Here is a 22259-nt window from a genome sequence, read left to right as displayed (position 1 = left end):
GAGTTCCCACTGTTGCCGCCACGCGGGGTCCAGGACAGGGTGCTGTCGGGGGTGTGGGTTGGAGAGGGAAGGATTTCGGCAACATATCAGGTGATGCAGGAGGAGGAGGAGGCCTCGGTGGAGGAGCTAAAGGGTAAGTGGGCGGAGGAGTTGGGTGAGGAGATTGATGAGGGGATGTGGGCGGATGCCATGGGGAGGGTGAACTCTACCTCCTCTTGCGCGAGGCTCAGCCTCATACAATTTAAGGTGCTGCATAGGGCTCACATGACCAGGACAAGGATGAGCCGGTTCTTTGGGTGCGAGGACAGGTGTGTTAGGTGCTCAGGGAGCCCAGCAAATCACTCCCATATGTTCTGGGCATGCCCAGCACTGGAGGAATTTTGGAAGGGTGTAGCGAGGACGGTGTCGAGGGTGGTAGGATCCAGGGTCAAACCGGGCTGGGGGCTCGCAATATTTGGGGTGGCAGAGGAGCCGGGTGTGCAGGAGGCGAAAGATGCCGGTATTCTGGCCTTTGCGTCCCTGGTAGCCCGGCGAAGGATCCTTCTTCAGTGGAAGGATGCGAGGCCCCCAAGCGTGGAATCCTGGATCAGCGACATAGCGGGGTGTATTAAGTTGGAGAGGGTGAAATTCACCTTAAGCGGATTGGTACAAGGGTTTTTCAGGCGGTGGCAACCGTTCCTAGACTTCCTGGCAGAACGGTAGACAATGGTCAGCAGCAACCCGGGGGGTGGGGGGGTTTCGTTTTTCGTTTTTCTTGAGTGGGCGTGTATTTTTGCCTTTGTGTTGATGAAGATTGTTAATTTATTATTTATGTATATGGGGGGGGGGGGGGAGGGTTTGTTCTTTTCTTTCTATATTTTGTTGTTGATATTTTGTGAAAATTTGAATAACAATTATTTTTTTCTAAATAAATAAATAAATAACCAGTTTCTTTAAGCCTCTCGTGCGGACTCCTCTGTGGATCCAATACTGACATTGCACCGCTCTCTCATTATTCCCATGGATTGACAGCCTATCTTAGGTACTTAACTGCTGGTTTGGAACATGAATCCACAAATTTCTGACTCAAGCTGTTAGCTAAGCCAAACTGATACTTAAGAGAAGAGAGCATTGTTAATGGAGACTACGGTGTTTGGGAAGAGTTAGCTGATTTGGCAATAAGGGAGCTGGTACACATTTGTCTAATGTCGCAAATGCATACGGAACTACATAAATCATGTACGCCTCCTGTACAAGTGGTGTATATCTTATATATATATGTATATATTTCCCTATGGCCACGCTGTGCCCAAAAAGCAGCGTGCCGCGGCGCAGCGTGGCCAATAGAAGCCTGGAGACCCCGCTCTCGGGATCTACCTAGCTTTCAACGCCTCGCGAGATCTAACACGATCTTGCGATGTAAATCCCGCCCATTGTGGGTGGTATCATTTTTTGGCAAATCCGGAAATCTAAGCGAGACAACTAGTTCCACTTTAATGTGCAGATTCCCGAGGTACACGAGGCGTTGGAATCTATTCTCTTTGCTTCGGAGACCTCGGGCAAGTGTGGTTCAGTATTGGTCTCCACAAACGGGGACCAGACGGAACGGCACTCGTGGGGGTCTCACAGGGGACTGGACGCCCCAGATGCATGTCCTCTGGGCAGGATGGTACCCTGGCACTGCTGAGCTCCAGAGATCGGGATGCCATTCTCGCTGCACTGGGGGGTTTTGGCAAACGGGGCTCCTCAATGTACAAAATGGGGCTATGTGCAGCCTTCCCCACTGAGGCCCCCAATCAAACCTGGGTGCCATTTTATAGCATTGTATTTCTCGGCACTGAGCATCAGGAAACACTTAGCCTAAAATAGAAGTCCCATAGGGAGTGCGTTTAGCCATGTACAATAGCCGTGCCCAATTTATTAAAATTGGCATCAACAGCCCTCCCTCCACATGATCATTCTTCGAACAATAAATGCTAGAAAGCTATTTGGCTGTGAGGACCATAATGAATGAGTCAATTCTGACCTCATTCCAAGTCCGCATGCATACTCTCCTTCCAGCAAGTTAATTAGTCTTACATATTGTCTGATGTCTTTGGAAGCCAACGCAATGAGATTGACTTTAGGAATAAATATCAATCATTTGTGCTGACTGGAACAGGGGAGGGTGGAGGTGTTAAAGAGGCCAAAGCAGGAATCACTTTCCTATTATAGGTGAGTGGCAGAACAATACAAGGGATTCTGTGGGATAGGCATCCTAAAGCTGTTTCGCCTTAGATTATTTTAAAACAACTTTGGGCAAAAAACAAATTTTGTTTTGTTAGAAAGAATTACCTGCTGTGTTGAGACTGTCCAAACTCATTTCATTTAGGATACTTGCAGCCAGCAAAGAGAGTCACCATTCATCGTAGTTTTGAAGTGACTGACACCATCTGCCCACAATGGACTCGATAAAAGCTGACAGTTCAATCATATCAGGCATCGGTTCTGTACATCAACTCTTAAAATATGAACAAAGTAGGTAATATGACCAGCCACCATCAAAAAGGAGATGCTGTCTCAGAACAGGATAATCTTTTTCTTAAATTAGCGTACCCAATTCTTTGGCAGCATGGTGGCGCAGTGGTTAGCACTGCTGCCTCACGGAGCCGAGGTCCCAGGTTCGATCCCGGCTCTGGGTCACTGTCCGTGTGGAGTTTGCACATTCTCCCCGTGTTTGCGTGGGTTTCGCCCCCACAACCCAAAGATGTGCAGGGTGGGTGGATTGGCCACGCTAAATTGCTCCTTAATTGGGAAAAATTAATTGGGTACTCTAAATTTATTTTAAAAAAGCGTACCCAATTCTTATTTCCAATTAAGGGGCAATTTAGCGTGGCCAATTCACCTCCCTGCATATCTTTGGATTATGGGGGGTGAGACCCACTCAAGACGCGGGGAGAATGTGTAAACTCCACACAGACAGTGACCCAGAGCCGGGATTGAACCCAGGTCCTCGGCGCCGTGAGGCAGCAGTGCTAACCACTGCGCGACCGTGCCACCCAGAACAGGATAATCTGTGGTGGGAGAAACTTGATTCATTTGTAGAGTATTTCAAATGGATAGAGAAACCATATGAATCCTGTGTGAATCAAAAACTCTTTGTACAAGATAACTTACAGTGCTTATGCTATTATGTGTGACATGCGCATAGTACAAATCAGTCTACTTAGCATGCATATCAAATTTGCTTCCTTTCAGTTCAATCACATAGGCCCTATTTACATGAAGGTATCATCTTGTGATTTATCTTTATGGTTAATAATTTATCAAATGATTTTAGCATTTTGAATGGCTATCTGCGCAGAATTTCTAAAATTCTAATTTAATTTGACATAGTGCTGAAACTAGGTGGTGCACTTGTTAACAGGATCAGCTAACACGTATTGGGTTTTTGTGGTTTGGCATTCTTGGAAAGACCAACAGATGCCATTCAAGGCCTCAAAAAGTGATGTTCCTGTCTGCTGTATTTTTCACAGAATTAGTCACTAGTAACCTTTGCACTCCATGGGATGCAAGCTCAAATTAGAGGACATTTCTCCACAATTAATAACTCCCATCAACAAAGAATTTCAACTGCTAAACTCATAAATGTATGCAAATATAAGAAACAGGTGCAAGATCAATTTTGGGAACTAGAATGGTACTAGCCAGCAAATGAAGCATCTTGAACATTTTCATTTCTAGAGTCCAATTCAGTAACGTTGTAGTTCTGCGTAGCTTTCTGGGAAAGCCATACAGCCAAAAAATCTGGAAGTCAGGAAGAAAGACAGATCTGCTCATCTACAATCCTTCTGACACTAGTAATTAAGTGTCCTTGCTGTCAGTGAACAAATGTACAGATATTCTAGCAGAAAGAAACACTTCATAGAACAGTTTCTATTCTGCAGTTTGGTATCAGCAGATTCTGCCAAATTCTAACTTCAGCCAGATTTAGTAAGATTAGCTTTCTCTCACTGTGTTACGTGTTTTCTCCTACAAATATTTCAGTTTAAATGCTCGATGTGTTTGCATGAAATTTCTTTGTGCCCTTGGATTTAAAAAGCACACAGTAATTTAGTACAAGCATATTAATTGTATGAGAGCAGCACTGGTCAAGAACATATACCCTGGCATTTCTTCTTTCTGTCAGAACTTCCCTCCATTTATTGGGTCACTGCCAAGGTATTCAATGTGGTCAATGATGTAAGCAAGTCATCTTGCTGATTAACAGAAACTGACTTCTGTAATGTGACTTCACAGCATGTGGAAGCATGGAAGTGATGGTCTGGTGACAGGGCTCAGCTAGTGTGCGATAAAGATAAGACCAGAACTGGTGGCCTACAGGAGGTGAATTCCCCAACCTAAATAATACTGAAAGCAACCATTTTCACGATAACTAACGCCCCCTTTATTTTGCATATTAAAGTGATGTTAGCAACAGGGCGGAGTCAGTAATAAGAACAAACATTTCATAAATTTGATCTTAATGATTGCTGAGAGCGTAGATAGTTATACTTGGGGAAAACAGCATCATTTAAAATTGGTAAGAAAAAAAAGCATTGCATTAATATAGCGCCTTATCATAATGAGCTTCTTTGAAGTGCAGTGATTGTTACATCGGCAAATGCAGCAGCCATTTTGCGCAAGCAATAATCCAACAAACAGCAATGACCTGTCAATCGTTTTTTGTAGTAGTTAGCAGAGGGAGAAAATAGTGCCATAGGATCTTTAACATCCACCTGCACCACTGGAACATGTTGATGGGTCCTTGAGATTTATTATAAAGTTTATGTTGCTGCCCCTATTCTCAGTAGATTATATCACTACTGATGATGTCACGGGTTGATTGGCAACCTGGCAGTTTCATTGCTGATACAAACATGACATCAGCCAGTGGGACATGGCACATAGAAAGCAAGAAGGAAAATTTAAGGATCAGGATCAGGATTTGGGACTTTTTGTTCTTTAGGTTAAATAATGGAGCCTTTACCTGTCAAAATGTATAAAGCACACTGCTGGGTTAAATATTTGATTGAAGTGAATGTCAAATATGCTTCTGGCACATATACTTGCCTTGAAGTCAGATTGTACCATGTTAGTGATTTGGCGTTCATCGTTATTTAATCCTCTGGATTTTTATATACAGTTTTTTAGCGCCATTCATTGCCTTTGCTTATCACAGGATTCCACTTACTTCTCTCACATTGCTAAAAGATCAGATTGTGTCAATGGATCGATTGATACACTAAAATAAAAATAAAATACTTATTGTGAAGCAAGAAATAAAATTGCAAAAGGATCTTTCATTTATCTATTGAACATTTAGAAGTTAGGGGGTTGCTAATATTCTGTGCTCCATTTGACCTGATCGATACTAAACACATTCCTCCCCGGTTGGTCTGCAAAAGGACACAAAGGCGCCTTTCATCAGTCTGGGTAGATGATGAAACCGGAAAAGGTGCTATACTTGTTGTTATTGCCACCATGAACTTTCCCTCCATCAAGCTTCACGTAGACTTCATCTCCGACATCCAGGTGCAAGATGACACTGTTGCTAGCGTAGTCATAGTTCTGATCAGCGTCTTGGGCAATGGCACTGGCACGTACCTGAACCAAGATAGAATACAACAGGTATCAGTGGGATTAAACAATCTCTCAGTTCTCATCTCCTCCTGTGCTATTCCCTGATTAAACAAATGGAAAGATAACCAAGTTCAGGGCTTTGATTTTCCCTATTCTCTTTGGAGAGGCACATCCATCAGATCCAATTTGTTTTGTCTGAAAATGTTTCAGAAATTATAGCATAGCACACCTTTCCTTGAGCATTACTAGAATTTGCTGAATGGAATTTTATTGAGAACTTGCCAATTACAGTGCGTTGTATCACACAGTTAAGGTCATCACTGAGAACATAGAAATTCTCCCATGAACCACATCCAATTTACCCTGTTATCAAATTCTTCTTCTGAGAGAACGTTCACCCTAGTTTCTCTTTACTTTCTCACCTAAAGGTAACCAAGCAGGAATCAGGAATGATACAGGTCTGTGTCTGCTTGTTCTGTTTCAATTTCTAACATGTTTACATGTGAAATGCATCAAAACAGATCTCAAAACCAAATTGGTTCTCACTTGTTAAGGATTTGACTCAGTCTATAACAGGGTTAAAAAATGGAATCAGTTAAAACACAGCTAAAAATCCTTTGAGAAACTCGCACACAATTTCACGCAAACACAGATGCAAGAAATCAGGAAAACACGCTGATGACATTGTACCTGCTTTTTAGAAAAATAATGTTTTGTTTCTAAAGAATAGCTCATATCAAAGGGGTTTAACAGTAAGACTAACATTGGGTGGGATTTTCCCCAAATTTGTCAGCGTGTCAGGTTCTGACTGAAAACTGCCGTCATTCTCTTCAGAAACGCAGCTATGTTTTCAAACTAGATTTGTTGGCACTTGGTGCACAGAACGTCTGGGGTCATGGTTTATGCAGTCACTCTGGCGGGATCTGATAGATCTTTAAACGGCGCCCCGAACTGCGTTTAAAATAATTCCCCCAACCCCCACGGACAACTCAGTATGGGGGGGGCACTCTTCCCCCCCCCCCACCCAGGGATTGGCCATGCCAATCCCTAGATTGTGTGGTCCTGTTCCAGGTGCAAACCTAACCCCTGCCCCACCGACCACCCATAACTCCCACTGACCGCCGAGGTCTCTGGCCGCGTGGCTGAAAGCAGTTGCTAACTGGGAATTGGCAATCGTAGTAATAAATAATAATAATCTTTATTATTGTCACAAGTAGGCTTACATTAACACTGTAATGAAGTCACTGTGAAAATGCCCTCGTCGCCACATTCCGGCGCCTGTTCGGGTCACAGAGGGAGAATTCAGAATGTCCAATTCACCTAACAGCACGTCTTTCAGGACTCGTGGGAGGAAACCGGAGCACCCGGAGGAAACCCACGCAGACACGGGGAGAACGTGCAGACACCGCACAGACAGTGACCCAAGCCGGGAATCGAACCTGGGACCCTGGCGCTGTGAAGCAACAGTGCTAACCACTGTGCTACCGTGCCGCTTAAGTGAGCACTTCCACATATCCCGAGTGGATCCCTGTGGGTTGGCGTGCCATGTAGCATATTGGAGTTATTGCCTCGCATCCAAATCAGACTGTGATGCCTGGCCACTGCAGGAAGCAACACCATGGACGCAGCAGCCAACATCCAAACACCCAGGGGCTGGGCCCAAGCACCGGGGACATTTCAACGACCAGAGGGTGGATGTGTGCATCGGGGAGGGGACCAGTGTCCGGTCCAGGTAACGTTACCTGCGGGTGTCTGTGGTACAGGGTGTGGGGACCGGTGAGCAGGGGACCCCGCTGCTGCCGGGGGGGGGGGTGTGTGTTGGCAGGACGTATTGCGGGGGGGGGGGGGGGGGGGAAGACAATGGAGGGACTGGAGAGTCCCGGGGTGGGGTGGAAGATACCACTGGTTGTCAGTCTCACACCCTCTCCCGATTCCTTACAGATATTACACGATATGGACAATATCTTCAACCTCGTTGAAGCGGCCCTCTTGGTGTTGCTGGGCCAAACGCCGGAGTAGATGGCGGCAGCAGCATCGATGGAGACTTGAGGTGGCGGCCCATGTGCAGGGCCCCGCACCACACCCTGAAGACACGGCCACCCATCATCCCAGGGATGGACCCAGAGGGGGAGGCCGGCGACGGTCCAAGGTGGACAGGCGCCACTGGTCTTTTGAACAGATGACAGATAGCGTGTCCCACAGGTGTTGTATTGGCCTAGGTCAGCGATTTTTATTAATTAACAACTGCCCCAATCCCCCGATGGTCCCTCCAATCCCTCCCATCACCCGCCCCCCCCCCCACCAACCCCTCTCTCCCCCCCCCCCCCCCAACCCCACCGCCACCCTAGCAGTGACGGCCTCGGCGCCACACATTGCCGACGACATCTCCTGTGCCCGTAGTCTCTGGGACTCCTCCAATCGGCTATGGACCTGCTTGAGGGTCGCTGACACCCCTCTCTGAATCTCACAGCCGCATCCTGGCGTCTGCATCAGCTCCAGGGCAAACCTGGTCCAGAGGCTCAGCATCTGACTGGGACCCAGCTGGGCCCTGGGATCCAGCAGACCTCCGACTGCTGTCTCTCCTGTGGGTTCCTGCCTCCACCTGATGTGTATCAGCAGCAGCTGTGTGGTGCTCACCAGAATGTGCCCCAGAAGCCTGTCCACTGCTGTTGTCCACTGAGGTGTCTATCTCTGCGCTGATGGAGGGTGGGGATGACAGCTGCGACACTTCGACGGTGACACCCTCGGAGCTTTCGTCCGAGGTGTTGTCGTGAGAGGCAAGGGCCACCCCGGATGGCGATACAGCGGGAGAATGGACAAATGGTCAGTGGGAGGGATAAGTCAGCCTGTATGGCATTAACAACTCACGTGTGAAGGTCATCTGGGTGGGGGCCGGTGGATCCTCAGCTTTGCGCCGTACACTAACCTCTACGTCAGTAACATATCTGTCCTCGGCCACTCCCACTCCAGGGCCCATTCTTCGTAGGGGGTGAGGAGTCAGATGTCCGGCACCCCACCGCCCGTCTTGGTCCTTTCCCGTCTGTTGTGGGCCAACCTCTCCTGCAGGGACACAGAGGGGGCATCATTGGCCGCATGCGTCGTTCATCGCGGGGGTGGGGTGGGGGCTCAGGGCAGGGAGGGATTCAGCAGAGGAGCTGGTTGGGGAAACAGCCCGTATGGGGTGGGTTTGGCGCGGGGTGAGGTGGGCGGCACTGCTGACTGTCCAAGACCCTCGGGGAACAGGGCATCCCGTCTGGTGTTGACCGCGTCCAGTAATCTGCCCAGGTCGTCATCCCCGAATCGTGGGGCTGGTCTTCTCAGTGGCATAGCTGAATGGAGTTAGCTGTGCCGGATCAGTTTATAACCCTGCAAGGGACTCATCCAGCGAGGGATGATGGTTCCCTAGTGTTGATTGGGTTGTGAGTTAACCAGCACTAGTATAACAGGTCAGCTGCTGTAGTAGTTGACAGAAAGGAGTGAGGACCCGGAGATGTGTAACTGGGTCCTGTGTAAATACTGCTGTTATACTGAATAAACGTCTTTCCTGTGAAATGTTCCGACTCCCCTTTGCTGTTTACTTCAGTGCCACACTCCCTTGTTGACGGGGGGGCTGGCGAGTGCAGACCGGGCGAATCAGCTGGTGGGACCATCATTTGCGGTGTGAAGCCCATGGGGCCTCATTAAGTGGACAAATTAGAGGTCAGCACGGTGGCGCAGTGGTTAGCATTGCTACCTCACGGCGCCGAGGTCCCAGGTTCGATCCCGGCTCTGGGTCACTGTCCGTGTGGAGTTTGCACATTCCCCCCGTGTTTGCGCGGGTTTCTCCCCCATAACCCAAAGATGTGCAGGGTAGGTGGATTGGCCACGCTAAATTGCCCCTTAATTGGGAAAAATGAATTGGGTACCCTAAATTTTTTTTTAAAAAGTGGCTAAATTAACGTTTCATAGTGGTGACGACTTCGCCGGTCCGAGCGTCGGGAAACTTGCGGCAGTTCCCACTCGCTACCACACTTGGAATCCTTTTTGATTAAATCGCGCCCTACATCTGGAACACCAGCCGCAGAATAAAACTGGATGGAATATTAGAGAGATTGGGAATGTAATGAATTCACACACTACAGGTCGTTCTAATTGAGAGCAAGTTTTAGGTAGGTGTTAAGATGCACACAAGGATAATTATTGAATCAAACTTGAAAGAAAAATAATTGATCATACAGATTTAATCTAAGCTTTATTTTTTGGGGGTGTTTTCAAATTAAAGACCCCAGTGGGGTTATCACAGACCTGTGACACAATGAGCTACTGCATGGAATGATGTTACACATCAGACATGTGAGTGTTCCATCCAAAAACGGCGCAAATCCGACCTTCATCACGCCGCCCCAAACGTCGCAAAGTATCCGGCCCGGAATGGGCTAGCAGCGATGTGACGGGATACGCGCTTGCTCACATGCTTCACGCCGTGCGGCGTCATACACGCCACACAGCGTGACGGCTCATCAGGACGCGCTGCTCTCCCCCCACCCGACCGGAACACCCGACCGGATGGCCACCCACTGCTCAGCCCCGAGGTTCCAGTCACGGGATGTGGAGGCGCTCCTGGATGCAGTGGAGCAGAGGAGGGAGGCCCTGTATCCCGGACACGGCCGCAGAGTTGCCCCACGTCACAGCCGGCGTCTGAGGAGGGAGGTGGCAGAGGCCGTCACCGCTGTGGCCCTGACACCACGGACAGACACCCAGTGCCACAAGAAGGTGAACGACCTCGTCAGAGCAGCCAGGGTGAGCCTCCCCCCCCCCGCCCGATATCCATATCCCCCTCCCCATGTCCCCCATATCCCCCCTCCCCCATATCCCCCCTCCCCATATCCCCCCTCCCCCATCTCCCCCATATCCACCTTCCCCCATTTCCCCAAGTGAATCCAGCCCTAACCTTAACCTCTGCAATACACGCGCAACCGATAGCGTGCATTCATATACCTGTTTAACGCTGTTGCCTTTTACCACCCCCCCCCCAAACAGGAGAAACGCGCACACAACAATAGGGAGCATGTGAGGACTGGAGGAGGCCCCGTTGATGAGAGGCCACTGACCGAACACGAGGAAAGGGCCCTGGAACTGGCTGGCGGACCTGAGGACCGGGAGGTTGCTGATGCAGAGGGCGGGGGCGTACTAGCAAGTGAGCCACCGACAGCCCGTCCCCATATCCCCCCTCCCCTATATCCCCCTCCCCATATCACCTGATCACTGCCTGTGTGTCTACCCACGCATGCTTCATTGTGTATCGCAGGAGCAAACGTCGAGGCGCCCATCCCCGCAGATGCAGACTGCCCGCATGATGCCCCTCGGAGGCCACGGGAGACGGAGAGACCCGGACACTCCGGCATGCGACGCCCGCAGGATGCCCCTCGCACACCACGGGAGACGGAGAGACCCGGACCCTCCGGCATGCGACGCCCGCAGGATGCCCCTCGCACACCACGGGAGACGGAGAGACCCGGACCCTCCGGCATGTGACGCCCGCAGGATGTCCCTTGGAGACCACTGGAGACGGAGAGACCTGGAGCAACAGGGAGACGACGCCCCCGTCTCGTGCGGGTGCGACGACGCAGGCGTGTGCCACCCAGCGACAAGAGGGGCAGCCACAGGCCCCTGTCACAGCCGAGCCAGGACACCACTACCCAGGACACCACTACCCAGGACACCCCTACCCGGGACAGCACTACCCAGGAAAACAAAATACCAGACAGTGACACAGAGTGGATGGGTGGAGACGAACCCCCACCCCAAAGTGCCATGGACTCAGAGTGGGACGAAGAGCACGACACAACGCCACTGCTGTCACCAACACCCTCCAACATCGCAGAAACACTCACCTCGGTTGGGCACTTTAGTGATGAGGCGTCTGGTACACTCACTGGTGCGCACAACACAGCCGTCCCGGTACAGCAGGCGGAGGTAGGAGCAGCAGAGGGGCCGGGCGGTCGGAGGGCAGCCCAGCCCAAGCGAACGTCTGCCGCCCAGATGGATCCCGGGTTCCTGGAGTTACCACACCCACCCATAGATCCGATGCAACCACCGAACCGGAGACGAGTGAAGAGGGTGACGGCCGGCTTGCGGCGGCTGCGGTCGCAGGTGGAGGAGTCCACCCGCGTCCAGGAGCTGGAAGTGGTGCCGGTCATGCGTGCCACCCAGGCCGACACCGCACGGGTGGCATCCGCGGTGGAGGCAATGGGTGCGACGTTATCAGACATGGGGAGCGGTTTGCGAGGCCTGGGGCTTTCCGTGCAGGCGGTGTCTGTGGCCCAGGACATGGCTGCCCTCTCACAGGAGGCCATGAGCCAGTGCCAGCGCCAGATGGCAGAGGCGGTCAACGCCATGGCACAGTCTCAGCAGGCCATAGTCCAGTCTCAGCAGGCCATGGCCCAGTTTCTGCAGGCCATGGCCCAGTCTCTGCAGGCCATGGCCCAGTCTCTGCAGGCTATCGCTGAGGGCATCGGCGCCATTGGCCATGTGCGAGCCGGCGTCGCACAGTCACAGACAGGGTTTGCCAATCCCCCGAGCTCCATGGCTGCAAACCTGCAGACCCCTGTCAATACCAGCACGGGCCTCCAGGACTGGCAGCGCCAGATGTCGGGGGGGCGTCGGATGGCCAGTCCGTTCGCATCCCCCACCCATGTAGAGGCCTGGGGGCCATCGGGCACCCTGAGGGAGGAGGAGGTGCTGTGGTCCGTCCCGGGTCCCCCTGTAGGGGAGGTCCCAGAACACCACGACACCTCGGACCCCCCCCCCCCCATCCTCCTCCCCCCGGCACGGACCCCCCCATCCCCCTCCCCGGCACGGACCCCCCCCCCCCCCATCCTCCTCCCCGGCACGGACCCCCCCCATCCTCCTCCCCGGCACAGACCCCCACATCCTCCTCCCCGGCACGGACCCCCCCATCCCCCCTCCCCGGCACGGACCCCCCATCCTCCTCCCCGGCACGGACCCCCCCATCCTCCTCCCCGGCACGGACCCCCCCCCCCCCCCCCATCCTCCCCGGCATGGACTCCCCCCCATCCTCCTCCCCGGCACGGACCCAATCCCCCCTCCCGGCACTCCCCCGGAGCCCAGCCCACTCTAACCACCCCCCCCCCCCCCCCCGCCCCCCCGCCGCACACACACACAAAACCCTACACACACCTCTCCCCCACACATTCAGACTGCGGCCACGCCATCGCCTGTCCAGCGGCCAACCCCCCAGGCCGTCACCCACCTCCACGCTGGTCGGCGTGAGCCTGGAGCACAGGTTGACGTCGATTGAAAGGAGGTTTGATTTACGTCGACGTGACCCGTCATCACGTCGACGGGACTTCGGCCCATCCGGACGGGAGAATATCGACAGGCCCAAAATCGATTGCCTTGCGCCCACCCGTGCCATTCTCCGAGGTTTGTGGCGCCATTGACGCCCCGGCGACTTTTCTCCCTTCGGAGACTTCGGCGGGCGCGGAATTCACGGCGGCCAACGGGCATTCTCCGACCCGCTGGGGGGTCGGAGAATGACGCCCCAGTTATTGCTCATTCCAAAATGGCCACAGAGCTTTGAAACTGTCCTAGGGTTTAGTACAACTCCTTTGGAATTTACAGATGATCTAAGAGGGCCTCTTAAAACAGTTTCCAAAATCCTGTGAGATGCCGACAGAATCACAACAGCAAAACTGCAAATCCTCAGGAAACCACTGAAGTTTATACACTGGAATGGATCAGATCTGTCCACAATGAACACTAGCAAATTTATATTCTAAGTTCCTATATATGATTTAAAATAAAACAATTTTGACAAGAATGATCTCAGTGAGAAAGACATTTTCCTTACACAAAATAAGTAAATAAAGATAAAACCAATGCTTAGGTGTTGTAACATTTTCTGTTAACTGCTCTTCAATTGAAAGCCCATGGCTATGACCCAGATTACATATGCCCAGCTCACTTCAGCTCTTTGAAACAGAAATCCAGACTCCAAACAACTTCTGTTCAGTTTGCCAAATTCTCTATCAATATCTTAATTTCTTCTGTTCTACTAATTTCAGCTGTACAGTGAAACCGATTTAAGCTTTTATAGCCTATTTTCTTCCCTGCTCTCATAAAGGTGTTAATCTGTGTTGGGGCATTGTTCCATACAACAGGCACCTTGGGTATTAGCAGGCTTTTTTCCTACCTGGGAGGGCACATCGGTCAACAGTTGGCATCCATACCCTGTCCACGTTCCAGCACTGGCACCTGATGTGCTTCTGGTAAAAGGTGTTTTAAGTCGTATGGATGTTAAAAGGAAAGCTTAAAGGATTACTTAGTGTTGTATTCTTTGGGGGTTGTATTTTAATTAATGGTTGCTAAGATGTTCACTGTATGTTTCAAAAAGGTTAACTTGAGTTCATAGAATAAACATTGTTTTGCTTCAAAAAATACTTTTCCATTGCTGCTGTACCACACCTGTAGAGTGGGCCGTGTGCTCCCCATACCACAATCTATTAAAGGTTGTGGGTCAGGTGAACTCCATGATACGCTTTGGGGTTCTCTAAACCCTGGCCCATAACACAGCACAGACCAGGAACAGAACCACTGGATCTTTCTGATCAGGTTGGCTCAGTACAATACCGGGTACAGCATTTAGGAATTCTGCTTACACCAAAATTCCTCTCCACCCTTTAGGACAAGGCTAATCATAAAGAATAAAAATGTACCAGAAAGTACATCTAAATTGCATATGGGTTTAATAATACATTATATATGCTTTTTGGTAAAATATATATATATTTTTAACACAACTGCATGGTCTTTTGCACTAATTAAAAAAGATGATTTCTACAGTACAATGCTGCTGCTCAGTGCGTGACAGAAACATTCAGCACTGCCAAGGACCGCACTTTCTAATATGACGTGTCCCTGAGTCTACCCTTGATAGGTCCCAAGGCATCAACTGTCAGCACCAATTGTTGTTTCCCTCCTGCTTCTTCACATTCTCAACGCATGATCAATTGTGCAGCTCAAAAGAGGTATTATGCTATTCTTCAGTGATATATATAAAGAAAGCTAGCCTGCATGTTGCCTTGTTTGCTGGTGTTAAGGTGAAAGATGACCAGAAGATGCAGCAATTTTCTTTTTCTGCATCCAAGAATTGATGCAGAGTAACCGAATGGCATATCAGGCTGCTTCTGACTACACTGCCTCAGTCAATTGTTTCAAACTGAGATATTAAATAATGCTCTCATATCAGAGAAATGTTCTTTTGGCACCTCTCTTACCATCCTGCACCGAATACATGAAGAAAATCAGTTTACAGGTTTCACCATCATGCCATTTCTTATCATTTTTAAAAATCTATACTACGATAGCACTGGGGACTCTAAACCTTCCTCAATTGTTTCCTCTGAACTGCCCCAGATGCTCTTTATCTTCCTTGTATCCTTGCGGTGCAGATATCAGGATTCATTCTTGTCAGATACTCAAAATATGCAACTCCTCATCTTCTTCAACCTTCTCTTCCTCTTTCAATTTTCAGGCTTTTAAAACCTAGCCTGGCATCACATAAATTTATCAGTCTATCTTGTCTTGCAAACCTTGGTGATCTTCTGTATTAAAGATTTTTTCCCCTTTGTCTACATTTATTCAGTTTATAAATGCTGCTGCAACGTTTTTCTAAACAATGGCATGACATTTTTCTCATGGGTTATTTATTAACATCCAACATCATGTAGATTTAAAAATCATAGCCAGTGTAAAAATTGTATTGAAACTTAAATATGGATTCATGCTATGCTGTAGTTCCAACGTCATTGAGGTAGCAGAGGTCCTCAAGCCCTGTTAATTAATCTTTTCAGTTATATAAAGTTGGATTTTCTGGCTCACTGTGTTCTATCAATGTCTCACATGCAAACTGTTTCCCCATGCTCATGCACATTGTTTATACCAGTCCTCCTGTTCACACTCCCCGAGCTCTCGGCCGCCACCACTTCGTCCCAGGTAACTCTGGCTGCCCTGTGGCTCACCCTCGGGGGAACAGGACATTCCTCCACTGCATCAAGGAGCCTCTCGAGGTCTGCATCCCTGAATCCTGGGGCCGGTTGTCTCGGCGCCATGGCTGCGAGCTGAGTGGGGTTGGCTGAGCAAGTGCTGCTTAACCTTGTTAGTGGGAGGCTGGTGAGCACGGTCCCGACGAATCGGCTGGTGAGTCTTCATTTGCGGCGAGAAGCCCGTGGGGCCTCGTTAAGTGGACCAATTAATGTTGAATAGGGTTGCCGGCCTCGCCGGGTCGAGCGGCAGAAAGCTCGCAGTCCCCTTTATTATTTAATCACTGCAACCTTCTATCCTATCATAAGACCTCTTGTTCTGTACTCCTCTCCCCCTCCATTTTCCTGGAGTCTGTACTTGTTTGCAAACTATTAAAGCTCGAAATTTCAACACATAATGAGGAGCGTAGATAAGGTAGATAGTCAACATCTTTTCCCAAACGTAGAGGAGTCTTGAATTAGAGGGCATAGGTTTAAGGTGAGAGGGGAGAGATACAAAAGAGACCAGAGGGGAAATTTCTTCACACAGAGGGTGGTGAGAATCTGGAACGAGGTAGAGGCGGGTACGATTTTGTCCTTTGAAAAGCAGTTAGACAGTTACATGGGCAGGGTGGGTATAGAGGGATATGGGCCAAATGTGGGCAAGTGAGACTAGCTTAGTGATAGAAATTGGGCGGCATGGACCAGCTGGGCCGAAGGGCCTGTTTCTATGCTGTAAACATCTCTGACTCTAGATTCCCACTGGTTATCACACTTCAAAATCTTTCTGGAAAAGTATTTTTATTCCAATTTTCAACATTTTACATTTAGGGGCAGCACAGTGGTTAGCACTGTTGCTTCACAGCTCTAGGGTCCCAGGTTCGATTCTGGCTTGGTCACTGTGTGCGGAGTCTGCACATCCTCCCCGTGTGTGCGTGGGTTTCCTCCGGGTGCTCCGGTTTCCTCCCACAGTCCAAAGATGTGCAGGTTAGGTGGATTGGCCATGCTAAATTGCCCTTAGTGTCCAAAACGGTTAGGTGGGGTTACAGGGATAGGGTGGTGGCGTGGGCAAGAGTAGGGTGCTCTTTCCAACGGTCGGTGCAGACTCAATGGGCTGAATGGCCTCCTTCTGCACTGTAAATTCTGTGATTTTACAAAAAAAACCACACGCAACATATTAAACCTCCCACCCAATAAGAACCCCCCTCCCCCTTCCCCCTCCCCTTAACAGTCAACGGGAACCAACTCTCCAAAATGCAAAATGAACAAACCCCAACTCTTGTGGTACCCATCACTCACCCTCCCCCCGCTTCCCCCCCAGGGCAAATTTCACCTTCTCCAGGGCTAAGAACGCCAATCGGTCCCCCACCACGCTGAGGCACAGGGTGGAGAAACTGACCTCCACCCCAACAGGACCCGCCTGCGAGCAATCAACGAGGCGAAGGCTACAACATCTGTCTCCGCACCCGTCTGCACCCCAAATATGGCCTCCAGGGGACTGGGCTCCACATCTACATACAAAACCGCCGAGCTGGTGCTGAAAACTGACCTCCAAAACCTTTCCAACTTTGGACAGAACCAGAACATATGCACAGCGGGCCCCGCCCACACCATTCACAGATATCCTCTACCCCCTCAAGCAGCCGGCTCATCCTTGACTTTGTCAGGTTCTCCCTGTGCCCCACCTTCAGCTGTATCAGTCTGGGCCTCGCACACGAGGTCGAGGCATTCACCCTCCACAGCACCTCGCACCACGATCCCTCCTCCAATGCCGCCCAACATTTAGCCATAATCCTCATGTTTTACCATGTTAAGGGTATGTGGTAGTATGTATTAGGGTCATGTGGGACTGTGAAGCCGTGATGCCATTGGCTGACAGATCCCGGGTCCTGGTTGGCTGTTGACTCCTGGCTCCGCCCTGAAGGCGGAGTATAAGAACCCGAGATTCTCCCCGCCGCTCCATTCTGTTGCTGAACTGCTGGGGACAAGTCTCGCTTAATAAAGCCTCATCGACTTCATCTCTACTTGTCTCTCTCATAAGTCATTGTGCGCTACAATTTATTAAGCGAGCTTAAAGGACTATGGAGCTCCGGATCGCCCCGGAATGCCTGCGGATCAGCCCCCACGCAGTGAACTCGGCAGCAGTTTTTAAACACTGGCAAGCTTGTTTTGAAGGCTACCTCCGAACGGCCCCCGGACGGATCACAGAAGACCAGAAAATGCAGGTCCTGCATTCGAGGGTAAGCCCGGAAATTTACCCTCTCATAGAAGACGCAGAGGATTTCCCGACGGCGCTCGCAGCACCGAAGAGCATCTACGTTCGCCCCGTGAACCAGGTCTACGCACGCTACCAACTCGCAACGAGACGGCAAAGTCCCGGCGAATCGTTAGAGGAATTCTACGCCGCGCTGCTAATTTTGGGACGGGGCTGCAGCTGCCCGCCGGTGAACGCGATTGAACACACGGACATGCTAATTCGCGATGCGTTTGTGGCAGGTATGAACTCTCCCCAAATCCGCCAAAGACTTTTAGAAAAAGAGTCGCTAGGACTCTCAGAGGCACGGGCCATTGCAGCTTCCCTAGATGTGGCCTCGCAAAACGCCCGCGCCTATGGCCCCGACCGCGCGGCAGCCCCTTGGGCTCCGTGGACCCCCGTCGCGACAAACCCCCCCCCCTCCCTCACAGGCTTGCGCGGTTAAAGCGCCAGATCATCCCGGGGGGGCCCGCTGCTATTTCTGCGGGCAAGCGAAACACCCCCGGCAGCGCTGCCCGGCCCGCGCAGCTATTTGCAAAAGCTGCGGCAAGAAGGGCCATTATGCGGCTGTGTGCCGGTCCTGGGGGGTCGCCGCAATCCCCGGAGAAGAACGAGCCCAGCGCATCCCAAACGCTCCCCAACCCCCCCCAGCGCCCCATGTGCGACCCACGGGCGCCGCCATTTTGGGTCCCGGCCACCACGAGGGGAGGATGGGCGCCGCCATCTTGTGACTCCCCAGCCACGTGCGATTCATGGGGGCGGCCATTTTGTCCACCCCCGACCACGTGCGATCCATGGGGGTGGCCATTTTGTCCACCCCCGGCCACGTGCGATTCATGGACGCCGCCATCTTGGATGACAACAAAGGACCCCAGCATCGACGGCTCCACGGGGTCCGAAGAAGACGCCGAGACACTACGACCACGACTGGCTTCGGTGACGCTGGATCAATCACGGCCCCGGACGCTCCAGACGACAACAACAACGGTGCTGATCAACGGACACGAGACATCATGCCCGATCGACTCCGGGAGCACCGAAAGTTTCATTCACCCCGACGCGGTAAGACGCTGTTTTCTGACCATCCATCCAAGTACGCAAAAGATTTCCCTAGCTGCAGGATCCCACTCCGTAGAGATCAAAGGGTTCTGCATCGCGAACCTAACGGTGCAAGGGAGGGAGTTTAAAAGCTACAGGCTCTACGTCCTTCCCCAACTCTGCGCGCCCACATTACTGGGATTAGATTTCCAGTGTAACCTGCAGAGCCTAACATTTCAATTCGGCGGCCCAATACCCCCACTCACTATCTGCGGCCTCGCAACTCTCAAGGTTGAACCGCCGTCCTTGTTTGCAAACCTCACCCCGGATTGCAAACCCGTCGCCACTAGGAGCAGACGGTACAGCGCCCAGGACCGGATATTTATTCGGTCTGAAGTCCAGCGGTTGCTGAAGGAAGGCATAATCCAGGCCAGCAATAGTCCCTGGAGAGCCCAGGTGGTAGTAGTAAAGACCGGGGAAAAGCAAAGGATGGTCATAGACTATAGCCAGACCATCAACAGGTACACACAGCTAGATGTGTACCCTCTCCCCCGCATATCCGACATGGTAAATCGGATTGCCCAGTATAAGGTTTTCTCCACCGTGGACCTCAAGTCCGCCTACCACCAGCTCCCCATCCGCCCAGGTGACCGCAAGTACACAGCCTTCGAGGCAGACGGGCGTCTATACCACTTCCTAAGGGTCCCATTTGGTGTCACGAACGGGGTCTCGGTCTTCCAACGGGAGATGGACCGAATGGTTAACCAGCACGGGTTGCAGGCCACGTTCCCGTATCTCGACAACGTAACCATCTGCGGCCACGATCAGCAGGACCACGACGCCAACCTCCAAAATTTCCTCCAGACCGCTAACGCCTTGAACCTCACATACAACGAGGAAAAGTGCGTTTTTAGCACAAACCGGCTGGCCATCCTGGGATACGTAGTGCGCAATGGGATAATAGGCCCCGACCCCGAACGCATGCGCCCCCTCATGGAATTTCCCCTCCCCCACTGCTCCAAAGCCCTGAAACGTTGCCTGGAGTTCTTTTCATATTACGCCCAGTGGGCCCCCCAGTATGCAGACAAGGCCCGCCCGCTAATACAGACCACTACCTTCCCCCTGTCGACAGAGGCTCGCCAGGCCTTCAGCCGCATCAAAGCGGATATCGCAAAGGCCACGATGCACGCCATCGACGGGTCCCTCCCCTTCCAGGTTGAGAGCGACGCCTCCGACGTAGCTCTGGCGGCCACCCTTAGCCAAGCGGGCAGACCCGTGGCCTTTTTCTCCCGAACCCTCCACGCCTCAGAAATCCGCCACTCCTCAGTGGAAAAGGAAGCCCAAGCCATAGTGGAAGCTGTGCGACATTCGAGGCATTACCTGGCCGGCAGGAGATTCACTCTCCTCACTGACCAACGGTCGGTAGCCTTCATGTTCGATAATGCACAGCGGGGCAAAATTAAAAATGACAAGATCTTAAGGTGAAGGATCGAGCTCTCCACCTTCAACTACGAGATCTTGTACCGTCCCGGAAAGCTGAACAAGCCGTCCGATGCCCTATCCCGCGGCACATGTGCCAACGCACAAATAGACCATCTCCAAGCCCTCCACGAGAACCTCTGCCACCCGGGGGTCACTCGGTTCTACCATTTTATAAAGTCCCGCAACCTCCCCTACTCTGTGGAGGAGGTCCATACAGTCACCAGGAACTGCCACATCTGCGCGGAGTGCAAACCGCACTTTTTCAGGCCGGATAGAGCGCACCTGATCAAGGCTTCCCGCCCCTTTGAACGCCTCAGTCTGGATTTCAAAGGGCCCCTCCCCTCCACTGACCGCAACACATACTTCCTGAACGTGGTGGACGAGTACTCCCGTTTCCCCTTTGCCATCCCCTGCCCCGACATGACAACGGCCACAGTCATTAAAGCTCTTGGCACCATATTCACACTGTTCGGTTGCCCCGCATATATCCATAGCGACAGGGGGTCCTCATTCATGAGTGACGAGCTGCGCCAGTTCCTGCTCAGCAAGGGCATAGCCTCGAGCAGGACGACCAGCTACAACCCCCGGGGGAACGGGCAAGTAGAGAGGGAGAACGGCACGGTCTGGAAGACCGTCCTACTGGCCCTACGGTCCAGGGATCTCCCAGTTTCCCGGTGGCAGGAGGTCCTCCCGGACGCTCTCCACTCCATCCGGTCGCTGCTGTGTACCACCACTAACCAAACGCCCCATGAGCGCCTCCTTGTCTTCCCCAGGAAGTCCTCCTCCGGAACGTCGCTGCCGACCTGGCTGGCGGCCCCAGGACCCATCTTGCTCCGGAAACATGTGCGGGCGCACAAGTCGGACCCGTTGGTCGAGAGGGTTCACCTCCTCCACGCGGACCCGCAGTACGCCTACGTGGCGTACCCCGACGGCCGACAGGACACGGTCTCCCTGCGAGACCTGGCGCCCGCCGGCAACACCGCCCCCCCCCCCCCCCCCCGACACCGATCATCCCCTCCCTGCCACCGGCGCACCCCGCGACCGCCCCCTTCCCGGGAGGATCGGTCCTCCTCCCGTGTCCGCCCAGGAGTGAAACAGGAACAAACACCGAAACGCTCCTGGAGACGACAACGCCGGAACAAGCACCTGCACCACCACCGGGGCTGAGGCGATCGACGAGGAAGACCAGACCGCCCGCTCGACTCATGGCATCGGCGTGACACCAAGAATGTTGTTGGACTGTAACAAAAAAATTTTCTCTTACTAATATTGTAAATAGTTTCACAAACCTTGTACATAGCCCAGTGTAGGGCTAAAACTGTAATGACATGCCCGAAATTTTCCTCCCAGGACCAGCCTTGTAAACCCCTACCACCATGCGAACCACCACCCCGCCGGGTTCATTTTTAACAAGGGGTGAATGTGGTAAAATGTATTAGGGGTCATGTGGGACTGTGAAGCCGTGATGCCATTGGCTGACAGATCCCGGGTCCTGGTTGGCTGTTGACTCCTGGCTCCGCCCTGGAGGCGGAGTATAAGAACCCGAGCTTCTCCCCGCCGCTCCATTCTGTTGCTGAACTGCTGGGGACAAGTCTCGCTTAATAAAGCCTCATCGACTTCATCTTTACTCGTCTCTCTCGTAAGTCATTGTGCGCTACAGGGTATAAGACAGCCAACATTTGCAAGTTGTTGGATTTTGTTCTGCAAAAAGAACAAAGCAAACCTTTTGTTTTGTGTTTTTGCAACATAGCTAGTAACTGATATCACATGGATAGAGTACCCCTGGACACTAATGAGAAATATGCAAAAAGTGATATCTGAGACTATTCATGAATAAAATTAGGTTTTGTCAATAAATATTTACAACTAAACATTAAAGGCTT

General features: G+C 51.6%; 1 protein-coding gene across 1 annotated transcript in view; it reads right to left on the bottom strand.

The window, feature by feature from the left end:
- Positions 1-4381: 4381 nt before the first annotated feature.
- LOC140405458 (complement C1q-like protein 2) overlaps positions 4382-22259 on the bottom strand; it is a 104193-nt gene continuing 86315 nt past the window's right edge. Inside the window, exon 2 of the mRNA XM_072493908.1 lies at positions 4382-5604. Coding sequence (XP_072350009.1) covers positions 5425-5604 — 180 coding nt within the window. The 3' untranslated portion in view covers positions 4382-5424. The remainder of the gene's footprint in view (positions 5605-22259) is intronic.

Source organism: Scyliorhinus torazame, chromosome X, assembly GCF_047496885.1.
Source record: "Scyliorhinus torazame isolate Kashiwa2021f chromosome X, sScyTor2.1, whole genome shotgun sequence".
Lineage (NCBI taxonomy): Eukaryota > Metazoa > Chordata > Chondrichthyes > Carcharhiniformes > Scyliorhinidae > Scyliorhinus > Scyliorhinus torazame.
The sequence above is the reverse complement of the archived record's forward strand: the minus strand, read 5'-3'. Positions and strand labels throughout refer to the sequence as shown.